Source organism: Plasmodium fragile (assembly GCF_000956335.1).
Source record: "Plasmodium fragile strain nilgiri unplaced genomic scaffold supercont1.28, whole genome shotgun sequence".
NCBI classification, from domain to species: domain Eukaryota; phylum Apicomplexa; class Aconoidasida; order Haemosporida; family Plasmodiidae; genus Plasmodium; species Plasmodium fragile.
The window spans coordinates 26,767-45,108 of record NW_012192608.1 but is presented as its reverse complement, the minus strand read 5'-3'; the positions used below and the strand labels follow the sequence as shown (position 1 = coordinate 45,108).

General features: G+C 28.3%; 4 protein-coding genes across 4 annotated transcripts; 2 read left to right on the top strand and 2 right to left on the bottom strand.

The window, feature by feature from the left end:
* Positions 1-1,895: 1,895 nt before the first annotated feature.
* Positions 1,896-3,112, bottom strand: AK88_02727 (uncharacterized protein; the record flags this gene model as incomplete). The annotated part of the gene is made up of 2 exons (XM_012480352.1): positions 1,896-2,687; positions 2,927-3,112. 2 exons carry the CDS (start codon positions 3,110-3,112, stop codon positions 1,896-1,898), a joined length of 978 nt encoding a protein of 325 aa, XP_012335775.1.
* A 2,854-nt stretch (positions 3,113-5,966) lies between these two features.
* Positions 5,967-7,401, bottom strand: AK88_02726 (uncharacterized protein; the record flags this gene model as incomplete). Its single annotated transcript, XM_012480351.1, has 2 exons — positions 5,967-7,112; positions 7,318-7,401. 2 exons carry the CDS (start codon positions 7,399-7,401, stop codon positions 5,967-5,969), a joined length of 1,230 nt encoding a protein of 409 aa, XP_012335774.1.
* Positions 7,402-12,744: 5,343 nt separating this feature from the next.
* AK88_02725 (uncharacterized protein) lies at positions 12,745-13,445 on the top strand (the record flags this gene model as incomplete). The annotated part of the gene is made up of 2 exons (XM_012480350.1): positions 12,745-12,858; positions 13,029-13,445. 2 exons carry the CDS (start codon positions 12,745-12,747, stop codon positions 13,443-13,445), a joined length of 531 nt encoding a protein of 176 aa, XP_012335773.1.
* A 2,310-nt stretch (positions 13,446-15,755) lies between these two features.
* Positions 15,756-17,376, top strand: AK88_02724 (uncharacterized protein; the record flags this gene model as incomplete). The annotated part of the gene is made up of 2 exons (XM_012480349.1): positions 15,756-15,812; positions 16,645-17,376. The coding sequence occupies 2 exons, from the start codon at positions 15,756-15,758 to the stop codon at positions 17,374-17,376; spliced, it is 789 nt and encodes a 262-aa protein (XP_012335772.1).
* Between the last annotated feature and the right edge of the window lie 966 nt (positions 17,377-18,342).

Below are 18,342 nucleotides of genomic sequence, written 5' to 3'. Positions count from 1 at the left end.
AAAAAAAAAAAAAAAAAAAAAAAAAAAAAAAAAAAAAAAAAAAACCCTAGGGAATAGCGTGTTATATATAATATAGGGGAATATAAAGTAAGGTGCAGCACATATATAACATTTCATATATTTATATGTTTTTCTCATAAGCGCAAAAGTACTTATATAAACTTAATAAATCACAGTGCTTTCCTTATCTTTTTAAAATTCTTATCATTTTAAAATATTTACAAAATAATTTGGCATTGGCTTATATTAATTGATGTATTTATCATTTAGTTCTTTAGTTATTTACATGTAAGTTCTTTACTTTTTTTTCTCTTTAATTTTATTAAATGTACAATTGTCCCTTCTTTTACAGGTATTCAAAAAACTGGGTTCTATTTTTAGTGTATATAAATAATGAAGACTTGATAAGGAAATTATTTCAAATAAAAGTAAATATAGCATTTAAACGATTTTTTTTTTTTTTTTTTTTTCTGTTCTTTCGCTTCATCTTCTTCTTCCCTAGTACTTAAGACGTTATTGCTATATAATAATTTCAGGGAATGAAAAGAAAGGTTATAGACATATTTTAGTTATGCACATTTCTTTGTATCATTATGAAGATATCATTTTTTACACCATTGTGTATTATTAAACGCATGATAAATATTCTTTTCATTTATGAAATTAATAATAAAAATGGATGTTACATTTTATAAGCCTATTTCTGTGCGTAAATAAACATACGAATTTGTATCGAATGAAATCACTAAGCGCGAATACATCTTGTGGACATAATTCCATATGGTGCCAAGAATACATGAAACGTAGGAATGTATTAATTGCATAGTAGGAGATAGTTTTTAAAAGGGCAAAAAATAATTTCGAAATTGGACGAAGCAAATAAGAGGGAGGAAAATGTTTCATCTGAATAGAATAATAATTAAACCTAATTGGGAACAATAACAGAATATACATAACCTAAAAAACCGTTAATGGAATGATTAAATATGGCAGACATTTATTATTAGGCCAAGTAATAAATGCGCGGATAAAATATAATGGATATATATTATTATTCTGTACTTTTTGAGTAGTTGTATCGTAAATTGTATAATTAATTATGGGTTTTTGCTTTTAAATGAAATTCACACCACCAACAGGGCTTAACATTATGTTTTTCGTTGATCAGGCTTCTTATTTTCCTTTATTATATTTATACTCCATTACATTCCACTTTGTTGCGAGGCACAGGAAATAAAGGTGAACACTTATAATTTCCATACCTCTTTTAAAACCGTTATGGCAACATCGTTGTGAAATATGATCTTTATATGTACAGGTAAAATTCAAATGTTTAATGTTAAGAACAATAGAGCATTTGTTCCCTATTTTATTTGTATTAAATAAAATGAGCGATAAAAAAAAAATAAAATAAAATAAATATTAAGAGAAATACAATTTTCCTATTATCAAAAAAATTTCATGTAAAACAAATTTATCCGTAACAGAAACTATGCAACACAAGTACATGTAAGTAGGTGGCTAAATAACGAAGCGTTATACGTACACATGCGTTCCAACCTTTTAATACAAAAAACTCATTTTCAGGATATATTTTATAAAACAAATTTATCCTTTTCCATTAGCTACTGGAGGTTCCCCTATCCTTTTGTATAAAAAATGTTTGTAAATGCGACAAAGGTGTAAATGTTACATGAATTTCATCGTCCCATAAAATAACTCTACACCAATGAATATTATATAATGCATTCCAATTAGCGTTATTTCCATTCATGTTTTTATACTTTGGTGATTTTTTAAGTATGGATAAATATGTTATTCGACGGTAAAAAAAATAAAATAAATAACATAATAGAAACGTTTTCATTTAATATAATCATTTTGTTGGTAACAAATTATGCACCGCAAGCTGTTTCATTTTTTTTCTCTTCAATCCAGACCTTCCACTTTTTTCCTGCTACCAATTTGCACATATATGATTCCCTCCACTCGTTAAACAAGACTTCTCTACCATCTTTCCATTTCTTCCATTGCTTGCACTCACTGTTTTCATAGAATTCATATTTTTCGGCAACCCATTTTTTCCATTGCTCTTTCTCATTGCATAATCTGTTATTCCATTTATTCCAGTTACTTTGTGCCCTTTCATATAATGGTTCTGGTAGGGTTAAATCTTTATATTTTTGCCAGTAATCAAATTCTTTACGTCTCCAATCTTTTAATAACCATGTGAGGATTTTTTCGTTCTTCCATTCTTCCCATTTTTTTATAATCCAAGCATTATAATGAGCATAACTTCCATCAATCCATTTATGGTAATGCATTTCCATAATTTTTTCCCCTTCATCTTTCATCCAGGTTTCCCATTGATTTTCATCCCAATCTTGTGCATTCTTTAAAATATCCGATTTAAATTCTGTGTCCATATTTTCGTTATAATGTGCCCATCTGTCTTCCATAGACTCTAGCCATTTCTGCCATTCTTTTTCTTTTGCATCAAACCATGTCTTTTTTCCATTCTCGAGACCCGCATTGAAATAATTCCAGTCTGTTTGCAGTTTCATAAACCAGTTATTCCATGCATATTTTTTCAATTCTTCTGATTTCTCAATTAGTCCTTGTTCAAGGGCGATTTCTTTGTATAATTCTCTATTCTGCGGCGTTTCTGGTATTTCCTCATGTTTTTTCTACAAAGTGATAAGCACAGTTTTTTATAAAGTATATATTTATGTAACAGTTGGGATGCAACCACCGCACCTTTTTTCTTTAGCATGTAAAATATGAATAACCATATACACGCACTTCATATTTACACGGATTACACAAGAAGAGCAGAAGATTCTACATTTTTTCCTACAGTTTGTCATTTTTCGCTTTAATTTTTTCATGTTTTGCTTTTTGATATATTATTTTTTTTTTCTCTTACCTGTGGGAGACGCTTTACGAACAGAAGAACAGCTGCCAGGGTGAATAAGATGAAATATATATACGGAGCAATGGAACGCGCGTCAATATTTGACAGTATGCTTTCCTTATTTATAGTTAATGCATTTCTAAGCCGTTGTTGAATAGGGCTTATAATATTTGAGTATGAACTTCTAACCAGTTCCATGCTGCTGAAAATTTAATTAAAAAAAAAACAAAAAAAAAAGAGCAATAAATACAGGGGAACGAAACCAAATAAAATAAAGGAATGGGCGCATAAAGGAATATAAACGAATAAAGGAATGGGCAAAAAAGTATAACAAATTGAGGAAGGGTTATCCAATTAAATAGCTACATTGTTATTTGTGGAACTATTACGAGTCTTCCGCATTTTATAAAAAATATTTTCTTATTGAAGCACTAAGACTAACTCTGGATTAGAAAAACGGGCTGTAAAATTCACATATGTTCCTAAGTGAAAATATGACGTGGCGCAAAAAAGGAACCATTAAATATTTATATATATATGCATATATCTATATGTTGGAAAACTGGTATCGAAAAATTAAACGACGCAAACGGGGACGATAAAAACCATGGACGCCCTCAATTAATGAAACGATTTCGCCTTTATAAGAGTAATTTTCTGAATATTTTAATTTAAGAGAGTGGTATAGGGATCACAAGTTGCACTTGCTATTATTTATTTAAACTCGTACAGGAACATAATTCTTTTTCACAATAATTTAGCGCCCTTTTTTCTGGAAAAGAATTCACTTGCGAAAAAGGGGAACAATAACTTTGTAAAACAAGTATATAATAACTTTTTTATTAATTTCCATGAACGGTAGTAATATATATAATATATTCATGAGATACAATTACTACATGCGTGGTCGCTATATATGAAAATAATGCCATTTATATGTAGTATTATTTTGCTTAGATTCCATACTAAGGTTTAGTACAGTTTCTGATCCATGTAAAGTAGCTACATATAATAATATATTTCTGTTAACACATATTAAGACAACTGCGACGCTTTTTACATTACCAGAAAAATATTTGTGTTTGTTCTTAAAATTGTATTTACTTTGAGACATGCGTTTTATATGTGAAAATTTTATTTTTAATTCCATCTAAAAAGGAGTAAGCTGTAAATTATAAAATGCGCACATGGAAGGAAAAAATATATCACATGTGGTTTATGTTTCCATACATATGAAACAAAATGGATCATAAAAATATGTGGATAAAGCTGTATATAAATGAATCCGAACAAAGTGTATCAGATTTATATGCTTGAAGTAAAAGCTATTTTGTCATTATATATAGAATGTTATCACTCTGTATTATTTGGTTGCTACCATATTTGTGATTCATTTTGAATATCACTTTTTTTTTTTTAGATCTGTTTAAGAATTTTTTGCAACTTTGTAGGATTTTTCCATCGCATTACTAGTCTTCTTTATTTTTGTACTCTTTATTTTTTTTTTTTTTTGCTTTTTTAGAACTGTTCTGATCATTTTCTAAAAAAATAAAAATGAACATTATTTTATGCTCCTAATTTCTGAAGCATATTTAGAATAAATATTGGTTTCTTGTATTTTTTAAAAGGAGGTTAAGGAATCTTATGTGAATGATTTTGATCAAGAGAAGGGGTAAATTATTTATCATAATTCTTTATAAAGTACACCTTAAGGAAAAATGAAATTCGTTCTTTTTTATAGTCCACAGTTTGTAAACAAAATCAAGTTATTCATCAAATTCTAATAAATATGTTTCTCAAATGGTACAACAGAGGATTTTTTTTATATAATATATATCTAATATAGCGCTATTCTTCAGCTATTTTGATTAGAATCATTTGTGTAAACTCTAATATAAGATATTGATAAAGTCGTGATGGAAAAGAAAAGAGAAACAAGAACGAGAAATTTAGTACAATTTTAACCGCTTAAAACGCTAAAAAAAATAAAATAAAAAAAAAAATCATACCATCCCCATCAATGTACTCATTATTATGTTGGTTTAAATGTAAATGTTGAAGGAAAATTGTATAAGGCTCTCAAAAAAATATCTATCCGTTTAAAAAAAAGACAAAGTGCCTAACATTGCATCTGTAGTAATTCCATATCGAAACAGGCAATACTTTCGTTATGGTAGAAGAAGAAACGAAGGGATTTAAAGGCCTAAAAATTTAATTCGGGACTTGTACATTTATAGAAATATATTAAAACTGATTTGTCAGTTATAAATGTGTGCAGTGTACAACAGGGGATCATAATACACTCCTTAGTAACAGCTTCCTTTATTAAATCTTAATAAGAACTTAATTATATTTCATTTAACAAAGACAATAATTAAACATAATTCATAAATTAATCATATTTCTAAATAAAGGCTATGCAACAATAACAATATACACCTACTTTTTAACAGAACGGTAGATGTTTACTGTCCTGTAAATATTTCATTAGAACTCTGCACAAATGATCTAATCTCATAAAGAGTTCTTACGAATTACTACAAATATACAAATATACAAAAAACAACAAAAAAAAAAAAAATAATAAATAAATAAATATATATATATATAATATATATAAACAGAAGAATAAGAATAAGAATGAAGTGATGAAACGGAAAGAGCTTCAAAAAGCACAATTTTTTAAAGATATTATACAAAGTTAGAAATGTAAATGAAAACTTTCAAATATAAAAGGACTCGAATATAGACAGGGCGTATATATAACAGCCTATGATCTGCTGTCGATGTTACTGTTTCTGTTACCGTTGTTGTTGCAGTTTGTTGTGCTTCTCTTTGCGCTTTGGCAGCTCCGCTGCCTATTGCAGTAATGGTAGTCAACGCCTTGTTACTCCTAAAGGTAAAATAAGGATCCAGCAATTTATGATGCAAGAGTATCAAACAAACACCATGAAGAGGCATATACAAGAATGTCCTTGTTATTCTTGGATTTTGTGTAGAAATTTCGAAGGAGTGTTTAAATTATCTAATGTAGTTTGAATTCGTAAGTACTTCAATTTTTGCGTTCTGTACTGAGCTCCATTAATTTCTGCTCGTCATAAACTCCGTATATTTTATTTATACGTTTGCACTTCTTATATTTGTACCATACATATGCAATGGTTGCACTGAGTATCATAGATGTTATGACAACACCAGATATTACATTTAACAAAGCGAACAAAATCAAAAAGACAGAAACTGATATAATTGGGGAAATAATGAATAATTTATCCTTAAGCATGTGTCTTAATCCTTTATTTTTTTTTTGTTCGAGATGCTGGCCATCATATGCACAACTAGTACCTGTAATTATACTTAATATTTCAGTTTCATAAATTGCATCTGATTTTTTTATGAATTTAATAAAATTTTCTAATATGGATTCGGGGGCACTTTTGTTTAATTTTTTTTTTTGCAATATGCATTTTATTTCATGTTCTTCCATTGGTCCGCCACAATCAAAACGTGGCAGGTGGGTGTTCACAGTAATATCAAAGGTGTTAAAATTACACGGGGTGTGGTGACCTTCTGTATTCCGTTGATAATGATGAGCTTGTCTATCAAAATTATCGGATACATATTCAGACACATGAGGACGTGATATACAGTCTGATCGACTACAAGAAGGGTGTCCCATATTCATGTAATGACCTCCACATGATAAGTAATCTCTTGTTCCTGAATGTTGATCATACATTAATGACTCGACAGCAAACTCAAGGTCACTCTGATTTTTGTAATGACCATCGTCATCCGACCTTCGTCTGCCATAATCATCATAATGTTTACCACCTCTCGTTCCAGGTCCTCTTGCATAATACGCATTATTCCTATATGAATGGCGAGGTATGCTTGGATAACCTTCTTCATGCATTATTGCATTAAATCGTTTATGAATATTGCCATCGTGTATCATAGAATTAAAGCCACTCTTTAAATTATCTTCAGATGATAATGCGTGAAAACGACTTTCAAAGTGAGCATCCTGTACAGAACTATTCGTTCTTCTTGACATATTAGGAAGTTGATAATCTTGGTGGTCACCGCCAATTCTAGATCTCCTAGGTGCCTCATCTGTTCTTGGATATATTATGCATTGGCTCAATAATCTGTTGTTGCATTTATGACATGATGCATTATATAAGGACTTTGATGCCTAAAAATTAGAAGAATAACAGAAAGAAATGTGTTAGGTGCGTTTACTACATATGTATTTATGTACTCATATGGAGGTAACGAATGTGTGTGTATGCATTGCATTTACTTCTACATTTTAATATATTTTTCATTTGAAAAATAAAAGATTAGAAGGTTCAAAATGCAAGTGTAAACATTCATTTATGTTAATTATTATATCCTACGTTACACACATATTGCGACGACCATGCTAAGAGAAAATAAGTCAAAATTTTCATACAGGAAATCATATTCCTGCTTCCTGTCATTTTTAATTTCTTGGGAAATTACGAATTCCCTTTTGTAATAATAACATAAGAATGCTAAGGTGTTATACAAACAATTAATTAAATAGGATTATATATAATGCTAAATTTCATTTTGTACTCTATTATAATTATAAGAAGCGTTTTTAAAAGAGCTTTAGTTTGTTTGTTTTTTTTTTTGTTATACATTAAATTTTAAATCTGAAACTTAGGTGTTTTTTTGTTATCTATTTGTTATTCTACAACGGTTTTAGGGATGTAGAATGCACTAGTTGTATAATTTTAAGAATAGAATTATTAATTTATATCTGTTGCTACCGTTCACATTTCAGAATACATTTATAAAAATATAAAATTTCAGCTTGTATGATTATGTGTAACTTTTAGCAAAATTTAATATATTTAAAAAGGACGGTAAGGAATCATTATTTCAACTAATATATTGGTTGTAACAAAAGTCAAGAATTCATTTTCCGAAATAATTTAATTATAGAAATGTGAAAAATATGAGAGAAACATTTTAGTAAAAAATTCTTAGTTGCTCGAAAATAATGTACATTATTTTATATATTTATATATATGTTGAATATATATATAATTCCTACAGTAAGCTTATATGTATACCTTTGTGTGAAACAATGAAATAAAAAGAACAAAGCTCCTGTAGTTTATGTGTAAGTAAAAATTATATCATTAGATAAACAAAACTACCTTTTATAATATATTGCCTTCGAGGGACAAAACAAAGTACTGTGTAGAACTTTTTAAAGTTATTATAAACAGGGAAATGTGCAAAGTAGTAATTTTAAAATTGAATTATTGTGAAAAAGAATAAAAGCCCATTTATATATTGTTAATGAAATATATTACAAGTTGCGTGTAATTATGGGTAATAGATGTAACATTATTAAATTGTCATATTAGTGGGGGAAGTGCTTATGAAGTTTGACTAAATCCATGGGGACTTGTAAAATTTATAACATAGAAAAATTATTGAATATATTTTTTCATTAAATACAGTTTTTGCTCTGTGTGTTCTATTTTTAGAAGAATGATTAATTTATTTTTTTTGTTAAATTATACAATTCTATGAAATATTCATTCACAGAGTATACACAAAGAAAAAAAAGGAAAAATAAAAGGAAAATAAGAATTTAAATTGTTCTTATGTGAAAAATTACGCTAGTACAATTATGTTAAATAGTTAAAAAAAAAGAAAAAAAAGATTAGTTACACACATCTGCGTTGACCGCAGTGTGCATATTTATCAAACCGTGTAAGTAAGCCTATCTAATTGGGGGACACAATTTCACGTAATATATATAGGTACCATTATACATATGCCAATGGGGGGAAAAATAATAGTTATGTTAATATATTTGATAAATAAATTTTAGCCATGTAAATGGAGTTCTATTTATTTATTACACATCCTTTTCAATGTACTTAAGGAATCATATTGGCAGATTTTCGCTCATTCTTATTTAAAATGAGAAAGAGAATAAAAGTTGAACATGTATATATATGTGTAGGTATTTCCTATATACTTGGACTTTTACTTATATTTGTAGATTTTTTCTTAAATAATCCCTTATATATATTTTTTTCTTTTTTTTTTTTTTATCCCAATTATATTGCATACAATTAGCAGACGTACCAGTTTTAAGGACTTGTTTTTTTAGTAACACATAAGAATTTCTTATGTTGTAACTAGCATAGTGCACAATAATCGAGTGTCTATAAACTTTATATGGGAATTAGCTGTATAAAAATATGTAAACCTATTTTTTAGATTATTATGCTGTACGAATTAAAGGAAAAAATAAAAAGGTACTTTTTGTATCTTCCACAATAATATTCAGCGTGTAATACACTTAGGTGATAATATTTACTTTTTTTCTTTAAACAATTGTGACAAAAAAAAAAAAAAAAAAAGAAGAGTACCAAATTAAATTAAATCCGTAACATATTTGTCGCGAAGTGGAACATGTAAATTAACTAATTGAAAGATAAGGGTCTTCATCGAAACTGCAAAACAGTCATAAAAAAAAAAGAGAGAAGGAAAGCCTTTTTTATATAAAAAGTAATTAAAATTAATAGACTTATTAATCTGAAGGTAGAGGGTGAATACTTTTACGTGAAAGTGTGTATTTTTTCTTATTAATATTATGTTTTTTTTTTGTTTACAGTTATTAATTGGTAAGCATTTAATTGATTAGGAACATATGTGGTGAGAAAATTTCATATAATAAACATAAGTGTAATCACTTGTGTTTTAAGGATTTTTTTATTATGCAATATATGAGCTACCTGCTATGCAATCATATGTACCATTTGAAAGAACAACGTGTTGCATTTATTTCTAAACTCCTGTACTTATATGAACGATGCAGAACCATTTGTTTAGCCATAGTGTAACATATTCCGCAGGAACTTTATTGTAAGGCACTGACGTGTTAAGCCTGTTTACCAGTAACCTCATGCGTAACTGTTGGATTAGCTTTCCTAGGTCAAATGTAAAAACATCATAAGGACGCATTGCTATATTAAATGTGTACAGAATCGTAAGGCTATAATGATCTAATATTTTATTTTAGGAAGAAATGATAAACGCATGAAATATCCTTAAATCAGTGGGTTACATATTAATTAAATTATTTCTGCCTATATTGTACTCGCGTGATATACAGATAGATTAAGGATAATTTGTTACACCATTTTAAAGGATGTGCAGTTTGTTTATGTTTATTTATTGATGCCTCAGCTAATACATATTTTTTTAGTTTTTTCGTGAATCTGAAAAAGTAGGACCATTTTGGGGGCTCATACAAATAGTAGTTATTTTGTACCTCTTTATATTTCTATAAGGGTTCTATAGAAACGTGAAGACTAATTTGGACATTACAACCTAATATTAAAAATACTTTTATATTTAAAACATTTGTCTTCATGCGCAGGAGAATATTATTAGCCGAGTGTTTTTTTTTTTCCAATTCACTTATTATATATGCATAAATATATGTATATGAATTTTACTGATTAATAATTGTTTTGATTGAAGAGAACACCCATAATTTTTTGCGCTTATTGATGGAAAATGCAGACACAGCTAAATTATATTCAATTTCGATATCTTCTTGTGGAAGGTTAAAAATTAATTAGACTAAACAAATATGATCTAACTAAAACATATAGTTTTGGAACAAAATGTACTGTTCATATAAATTTTATGGCGGTGGAAACGTTTAGAAATAAATGCATCATAAGGTATTGGAGGAGTTACAGTTATTACGAATGAGGAAAGTTAATGTTTTTCCTTTCCTGATTTTATAACCCTTTATATATTCATAATGACAGTGAAATATGGGAAGGCACGTTCACCTAAGTTATGAATTAAATTGTAGAAGCGTTTTTAGGGAACAATGAAAAAGGAGTTTATAAATATGCTATAGGGATACATAATGTGTAAATGGTTTGTTATTATCAGTTAGGTATTCATTTATGTAATAAGGAAACGGAACTGTTTGTATAATGGACGTTTACGAAACGGGTGCATGATTTGTTCTTAGAACATTATAACTATAAGCAGAAACGTTTTTCCTTTTTTTTTTTTTTTTATAGAAGTAGAGTTATCTTTATATGGGACGCAAAGTATTAGTATCTATAAAGGAATTTATTTGTAAGCGAAAACACACTCACTGTTAGACAAAGCTTGTATTCATTTTTTCTGTTCTTTGAATGATGTAAGCATGAAGTAACAATATTTCGTTTTATTTCTACTTCTTATATAAGCGTTATTCCCTCCCTTTTTTCTATATAACTATAAACAAGTGCATAATTTCACAATGTTCGCCGTTTTGCTAGAACAATTTTTACGTAGTAGAACCCAAATGCAAATATGTGGTATAAATATTGAATTATATAGAGTCTGCTAACATATTAGGGAGTTATCTGCATTTGGTGTATTCGTATATAGTGCTAACCAACTAGCTTTAAAATGCTTCTAAAAACATTTATCATTGTGGAATAGTAATATTTAGTGTAATATTTTCGTTAAAATATTTAGTTTGGGGTAACCTATTAGAAGAAACATTGTAAATATATTTTTAGATGCTGGAATATTTTAATACATTAATTATACTTTCTGCTTATTACTATTTTTATGGTTAAATTGAAATGTTTAACAATTACGCAAAAACTGTAAAACAGGAATGAATGATTGATGTGATAACTTGTTTTTTAAGTATATATATTTTTTTTCTTCTTTTCGATTTTGCATTTCTCTGGCATTTTTTTTTTTGTTTTTTACCTAAAAATCTTTGAGTTATATTTTGTTATAAGAAGAAAATAAGAAGCTTTATTTGTTATTTATTTGCATAAAAACTGTGCACAGATAAATGTTAGTTGTGGCTTTCAAAATTACGTCCATAATATTATTTAATTCTTTTGTTAAGTTAAAATATCCCATATGTTTTTTAACCTGAGCGCTCTATGCAAATAAATATATATATATAACATAATAGCATGTATAATAAAAGATAGTTATAAAATGATTTTATGGCCGCCGTAAATTTCTATGAGATTGGGTGGTGCGCAATAAAAAACATATGCTTATTCTATAGCCATAAACGGGTTAAAACTATTAGCTGCTCGTACAATATTATTTTTATATACGTGATACTGTAATTATGTTTTATTAAATAAAGTAGGACGCAAGTGGCGGTAAAACGTGAAAGCTAGTGAACGAATAATGATAAATAATGCATTTATTAAAATTTAAAATTAATCCTTTGCATATGTAGCCACAATCATTTAAGGCAAAACCAATGGTGATTTTTTAAATTTCTTGCAGGATTGCGGTTATTGTTTTTCTAGGTTTATTCTATTTTTTTTTTTTTTTTTTTCTCTTTTCTTTTTTCTTTCATTATATTAATTTTAATTTCAACATTTTTGAAGGCAAAATTCATTGTATTTTTTCTTTATTTAAGGTTCCCAAAATTGTAAGAACAAGGAATTTTGTAATTATTATTATTGTCTGTTAAAATATTAATATGTTTTAGAGAGTTACATATTTCTATATATAATTGAAAGAATTATACCATATTGTTATTAAATCAGTTTATGTTCTTTCATTCCTGTCTGCATCATTCCCATTTGTTCAACACTTCTGCATACGCGGTATTATAATAAAGCAGAACATGTTATAAAAGGAGTCATAATTCTACTACGTGTATTTATATTTATTTATTCATGTGCTTATTTATATCTTTTTATTTAAAACACGGAGTATATCTGTTGAATTAATATAAAGGAAAGTGTGAGTAGACAACTTGTACTACTCAGAAAATGGAAACCCCCCAAAATTGCCCAAGGAGCAGAAAAATGACGGTGTCTAATTTTTTCGTTAAAATTTTTGTTTTTACTTTATTAATTTGGACGCTATGTGGTTCCAATAGAGACGTAAGATGATTGAAATACGTGATATCTTCAATTTCGTGTTCTTTCATGTCTTTTGAGTAATATTAACACATGTCCATGATAAGCATATTTATCCGCAGTCGTAAGCTTATGCACGCGAATATGAAAATGTACATATATATATGTATGTGTGTATTTTTATATTTGTTTAGAATATCGGTGAAGGCTATTCTTATGAGAGTAAGCACGGAAAAGCGTTACATGTGGGACATGGACGAATATTAACTGAAGTTGCAGGCAGTGGAATACATTTCGATTACCACAATAAAAGCGTAAATTTGTCGAATAGTGTGGACAACGGAAAAACTGGAATTGGTAATGAAGCATCCTCTGGAAGTACGTATCAACCGATGGATGAACAAGTTGCAGAAGGTGCGAAACATCTTAGAAGCACAATAAATAATGTTAATGACACTAAAAGTAAATCTAACAAAACAAAAAGAGATGATATGCCGTTGACTCCTTTATTTTTTGCGAAATTGTTATTGAACGAACCAGAAAAGGGACTTGATATAATAATGCTTTATGCAGGAGGATTTCTAAAATATGGCCGTAATCGTTGTTGTTAAATGCAATATATATAATGTATAGTCACCAACCGAATGTCATTCTGTGAGAGTGATAACGTGGATTGAGTGTGGAATAAAAATAACTTTATACGTTATTATGTTCTGCAGGAGTGTCTTATTATTGTAAAGGCTTAAATGTAATATGCACACCCGGCTTCGTGTTATAAAGTTATACGTAACATGAATATTATTAATACTTTCTAGATGTTTTTGTTATTCTTTTTGGGTTATTTTTATCTATGCATATAGTTGCAATGTTTAAATTATTTGTATGTAATGATTTGTACAATTTTGAATGTGTTTTTTTTTTTTTTTTTTTTTGTTTTTCTCTTATTTCGTTCATGTGTAGATATGAATGCATATTTAGGTGCACATATGCCGGGATACGCATAAATATATATAATGAATTATTCGTATTATATATTATAGATTTGTACACACGAATTATTTAACTACCTGTTTGCTGGTTTTGCGTAGACTCTTTTGTTTTAACATGGAATAGTAAAAATGGAAGAGAAATTCGGCGCGCAGTTTTGAATCATTTGATGCTTCTTTAATGTACGTTTTATTAAAATTAATTTCGTTGTATAAGTCAATTAGAAAAGAGGTGATCCGTACATCTTGCGTGTGACCCCTTATTTATTTTAACGAAATGATCACTCATGAGCTACGTTATAAAGGAGTGGATAATATACAACCGAATTTTAGTGAACTTATTGTAGCACTTTTTTTGCAGTCGCAAAATATGTATTTCGTGGTGTAACAACAAAATACTGTATGGCGCGGGCATTATACACATGTGCTTTTTTATTCTACTCGTGTTTCATAGACCTCATTTTTTAATGTGAAGAATTTTAAATACTATTAACACAATTGGAAAACTTGCGGATGTGTTATTATGAGGTGCTAATCCGTTTTCATTTAAAAAAAAAAAAAACAGTCACAAAATACAGCGTATAATACCATGATTTTTAGTAGCATTGGGACTAGAAGGTGACTGAATTCAGGAGGTTTGTACACATTGAAGGGGTTTATGAAAATATTTTTTCTCTTGAAAAATGAGCTATATTTTAGGTATATATTACATGTATACATTGTTGTAGTATGTTACGTTGTATGCACTATATATACAGGTACATACATATGTGCAAATGTGGCCTTTGTTAAGTTATTATGCTTTTAAAAGCAGGTTCTCCATTCTAATTAACTTTGTATATGGAAGGATATTGCTTACAACATAACCTTTGACTATATTTTTATCTTAATATGGCATAGTAGGACATTTTTGGTAACTTCAGGAAGGAAGATGCCTAGTTTTGTCAATTTTCTTTTTCTATACATACTTATGTTTACATTTTTTTGCAGAATTTTAACAAAGATAAGGTTATAATTTGAAGAGTGTAGGCGAAAATGCGTGTACGGTGTGTTTCTTCCTACATACAATAATAAAAAAATGGTAGTGAACAAGGTGTACACGTTTTACGGATGAATTGTTTTGTTAAAATTTCATTATAGATTCATAAATTGAATGATAGAATGGAACAGCAAATGTGTGCTATGGCGAACGAAATTAAGGGAATAATTGAAATTTAACTAATCTGTAGAGATTTTTTAGTAAATAAATAAATATATATATTACTCTTAAAAGGATAAGGTTCCTACAAATCGTATTAATTTTTACGATACAAAAAGATTTAGCAATATGACGCGTCGTAACAACCTTTTAGGTATTAATTCAGAATAATTTAAGGTAGTTGAAACATAGCCCTTATCCTATTAGTTAATTATGTTATATTATATTCTGATTTTAACACATTGAACCATTTATTATTAAATCGATCGATCCTTGTTATGTTTTTTATTTGCACTTCATTTTGCATATTCCCAATAGATTTTATAACTGTTAGCGAAAAGTTACACATGGCAGTGAATTGAGTGGTATGCATCATTATGTTCATTCAAAATACATAAAATAAAAAAGTAGCACTAATTAATTATATATGTAAATAAAATCATGCAAGAATTTTTAAGAGTGAATATTTATTAAGTAGTGCAAAACTCAGAAAAACAAATTATAAGCTATATTACGAATAATGGGAAATATAAAAGTTGCAGTATATCACAGTCAGATTAGGTTAATTTTTTCTCGTTTCTTTTCTTTTCTTTGTTAATATACATTAGATATAGATTACTGTATATTTATGTAAATAATTGTTTGCACTTTTTTAAGTTTATTACAATAGTATGCGCATGTGTAACATAATTAATCCTTTTTAGGTGCATATGCAAAATGCACAAGGGGAAGAAAACATGATGGAATTTATTTTTAAGCTAAAGATAAAAAATGAAGTTTTTCAGAATAAAATGGTATATTTGCTGCATAAAATATTGGAATTCCTTTTATCAAAGGAATGTAATAGTAATAATTTAACATTTTTTCTTTTATTTATTTGTATAATATTTACCATGAAGCACTAAGAAATGTAATATATATATTTTTTTTTTTTTTTGGTGATATACGAAGTATAAATTGTTGCCAGAGTGTTTACTGTGTGAAACGATTAGAATTGTTACAATTCTAAACATTTAGGGAATGATAGTAATACTTGGTTTTATTGAACATAATAAAGGATAAATGGACTATGGTAATATGTTTTTTGAAGAAGTTATATATGTGCATCGTATTAATAAATTGATTCGCTTTACTAAGTAACGATTTTTGTTGTTCCTTGTTAAGCTTTAGATTTACATTTCATTAAGTGATTATTTCTCTTAACGCGTTGATTGCCAATAAATGTAAATTTAGAGTATATTTTTCGAGAAACCATAATACCTATATATGTATATATAGGTACGTATGTACATACATATATATATTTTTGTGTAGAACATTTTAAATGTGCATACGTTAACGAGTACTATTACGTATCATATCATATATATTGAAACAAAAATAATTCCAATAATAAGAATTTTCACACATATATTAATATTTTGAGTAGGGGAAATGCTGAAAATAAATATTTTGTGTTTTTTTTGGTGTACTACTTTTACGGTGTATTTGGCCGCTATTATTTTTTTAGTGCTACTGGTAAGACGAATAATATGTGTGCAGATGACAATATATTTTTACGTTACATATTTGTGTGAATACAACTTCTGTTAACATTATTTAAATTTTTTTTCTATTTTTCCGTAGAATGTATTTCCATTTAGTGGAATGGACGTTTCACAGACACAAATAAGTAATCGGTATTTAAGCCATTTGTGCAAAAATAATAATTGTAGATATAATGCTTTAAAGAATAAAAATGACCAAACGAATTCAATTGCTTCAAAAGTTAATTCATGTTGTGGAAGGCAAAACAAGTGCATAGGAATGTATTGTGACACAAATAAGGACAAAAATGCACCAGTAACAATGAATTCGGTTGATGTAGCTATAATGCGCAAGAAATGTTTTAAAGAACACAGACATTTAACGGAGGAAGAGTTGTATCATTTAGTAAATACATTGGAACGTGTCCCATATAAGTGTGACATGAATAGTATATGGTGGCAACTGCGTTATATTGAAGCATGTAAATTTGATAATATAGAGGAGAGATTATCAAAGCATTTAAATGTGCTGGCAAAAAAATATAAGGCAGATGATGCTTTTTTAGAAGATAAATTGGAATATTATTCTTATATTATATATAGAAGAAAGAAAGAACATGAAGTTTTTTATAATATGCGTTTTTATGCTCTACTTGATCGCGAATCTTTTGAACTGAAGGAATTTATAGACATTATCAATGAGAGCCGGGACGCAATTAGCAAATTTGGAAATGAGTTGATGAGCACAAGTGAATCATTGTTTAAAGAAAAGGGGAAAGAAAGAAATGTTATAATTGAAAAAATTATGAACTCATATTTTGGTAATGACTAACATTAAAAAAGGGGAAAGATCTGTGCTGCAGGAGTATAATATATCAGTAGTGGCAAAATGGAGAATGCACTAATGCATGCCGATTAGAAAATGAAAAAATGAAATAAATAATCAGTGAACCATTTGTAACTGCATTATTCAGAATGAGGTGCGAAGCATATGAATGGGTAATATATTAAAAACTTAGGCTACTTAGGGGAACATTCAAGGTGGGATGTGAAAAATGGATTTTTTAGTAAAAAGTAAAAAACAAGTGAATAAGTGAATGAGAACCTTGTTCAGGCACAGAATAATATTTTCGTTGTATTTTATTTTAGTTCACGTTTTTTTAAATGTGTAATGATTATCTGATATAAATATGATCTATGTTAATCTTATTTATTTTTTTTTTTATTCTACTTACACCTTTCTTATTTTGTTTAGTTCATTTAAAATTTACCGCTTTATTTATATAGATGTCCTAATAAAGTGTTTTTATAGATAATTAAATGTGTATGCTTACTTATGTAAGTGCACACGTACGTATGTAAACGTTTCCGCTTAAATAACCGTTGCATCAATATGTAGCGTTCCGATGTGCACTTATTGGTCGTTATATATATAATGTGAAAATTGCGTATGGACATTTTTGTACCGATTGTTCATATTTGACGGTTTGATTCATAACCTTTGCCCCTCGCTACGCACTTACAGTCTTATTTAGATATGAACATATGTAAAATGAATATACATTCAATTAAGCCTTATATATAGTAAGAATGTAGCAACTGAACTTTATCATTAGAAATGACAATTATGACTGTGTGTTAGGGGTCGTCTGCATATTTGTACTATAAGTGAGCTTAATATTTCGGATTGCATATTTTTGACAGTTAAAAATGTGGTCTTCTGTATAAACGTATCATCCGAATTGTACAATGCATTTATGAACAACACTGGCATAGTATGTGAAGAAAATTTGAGTTG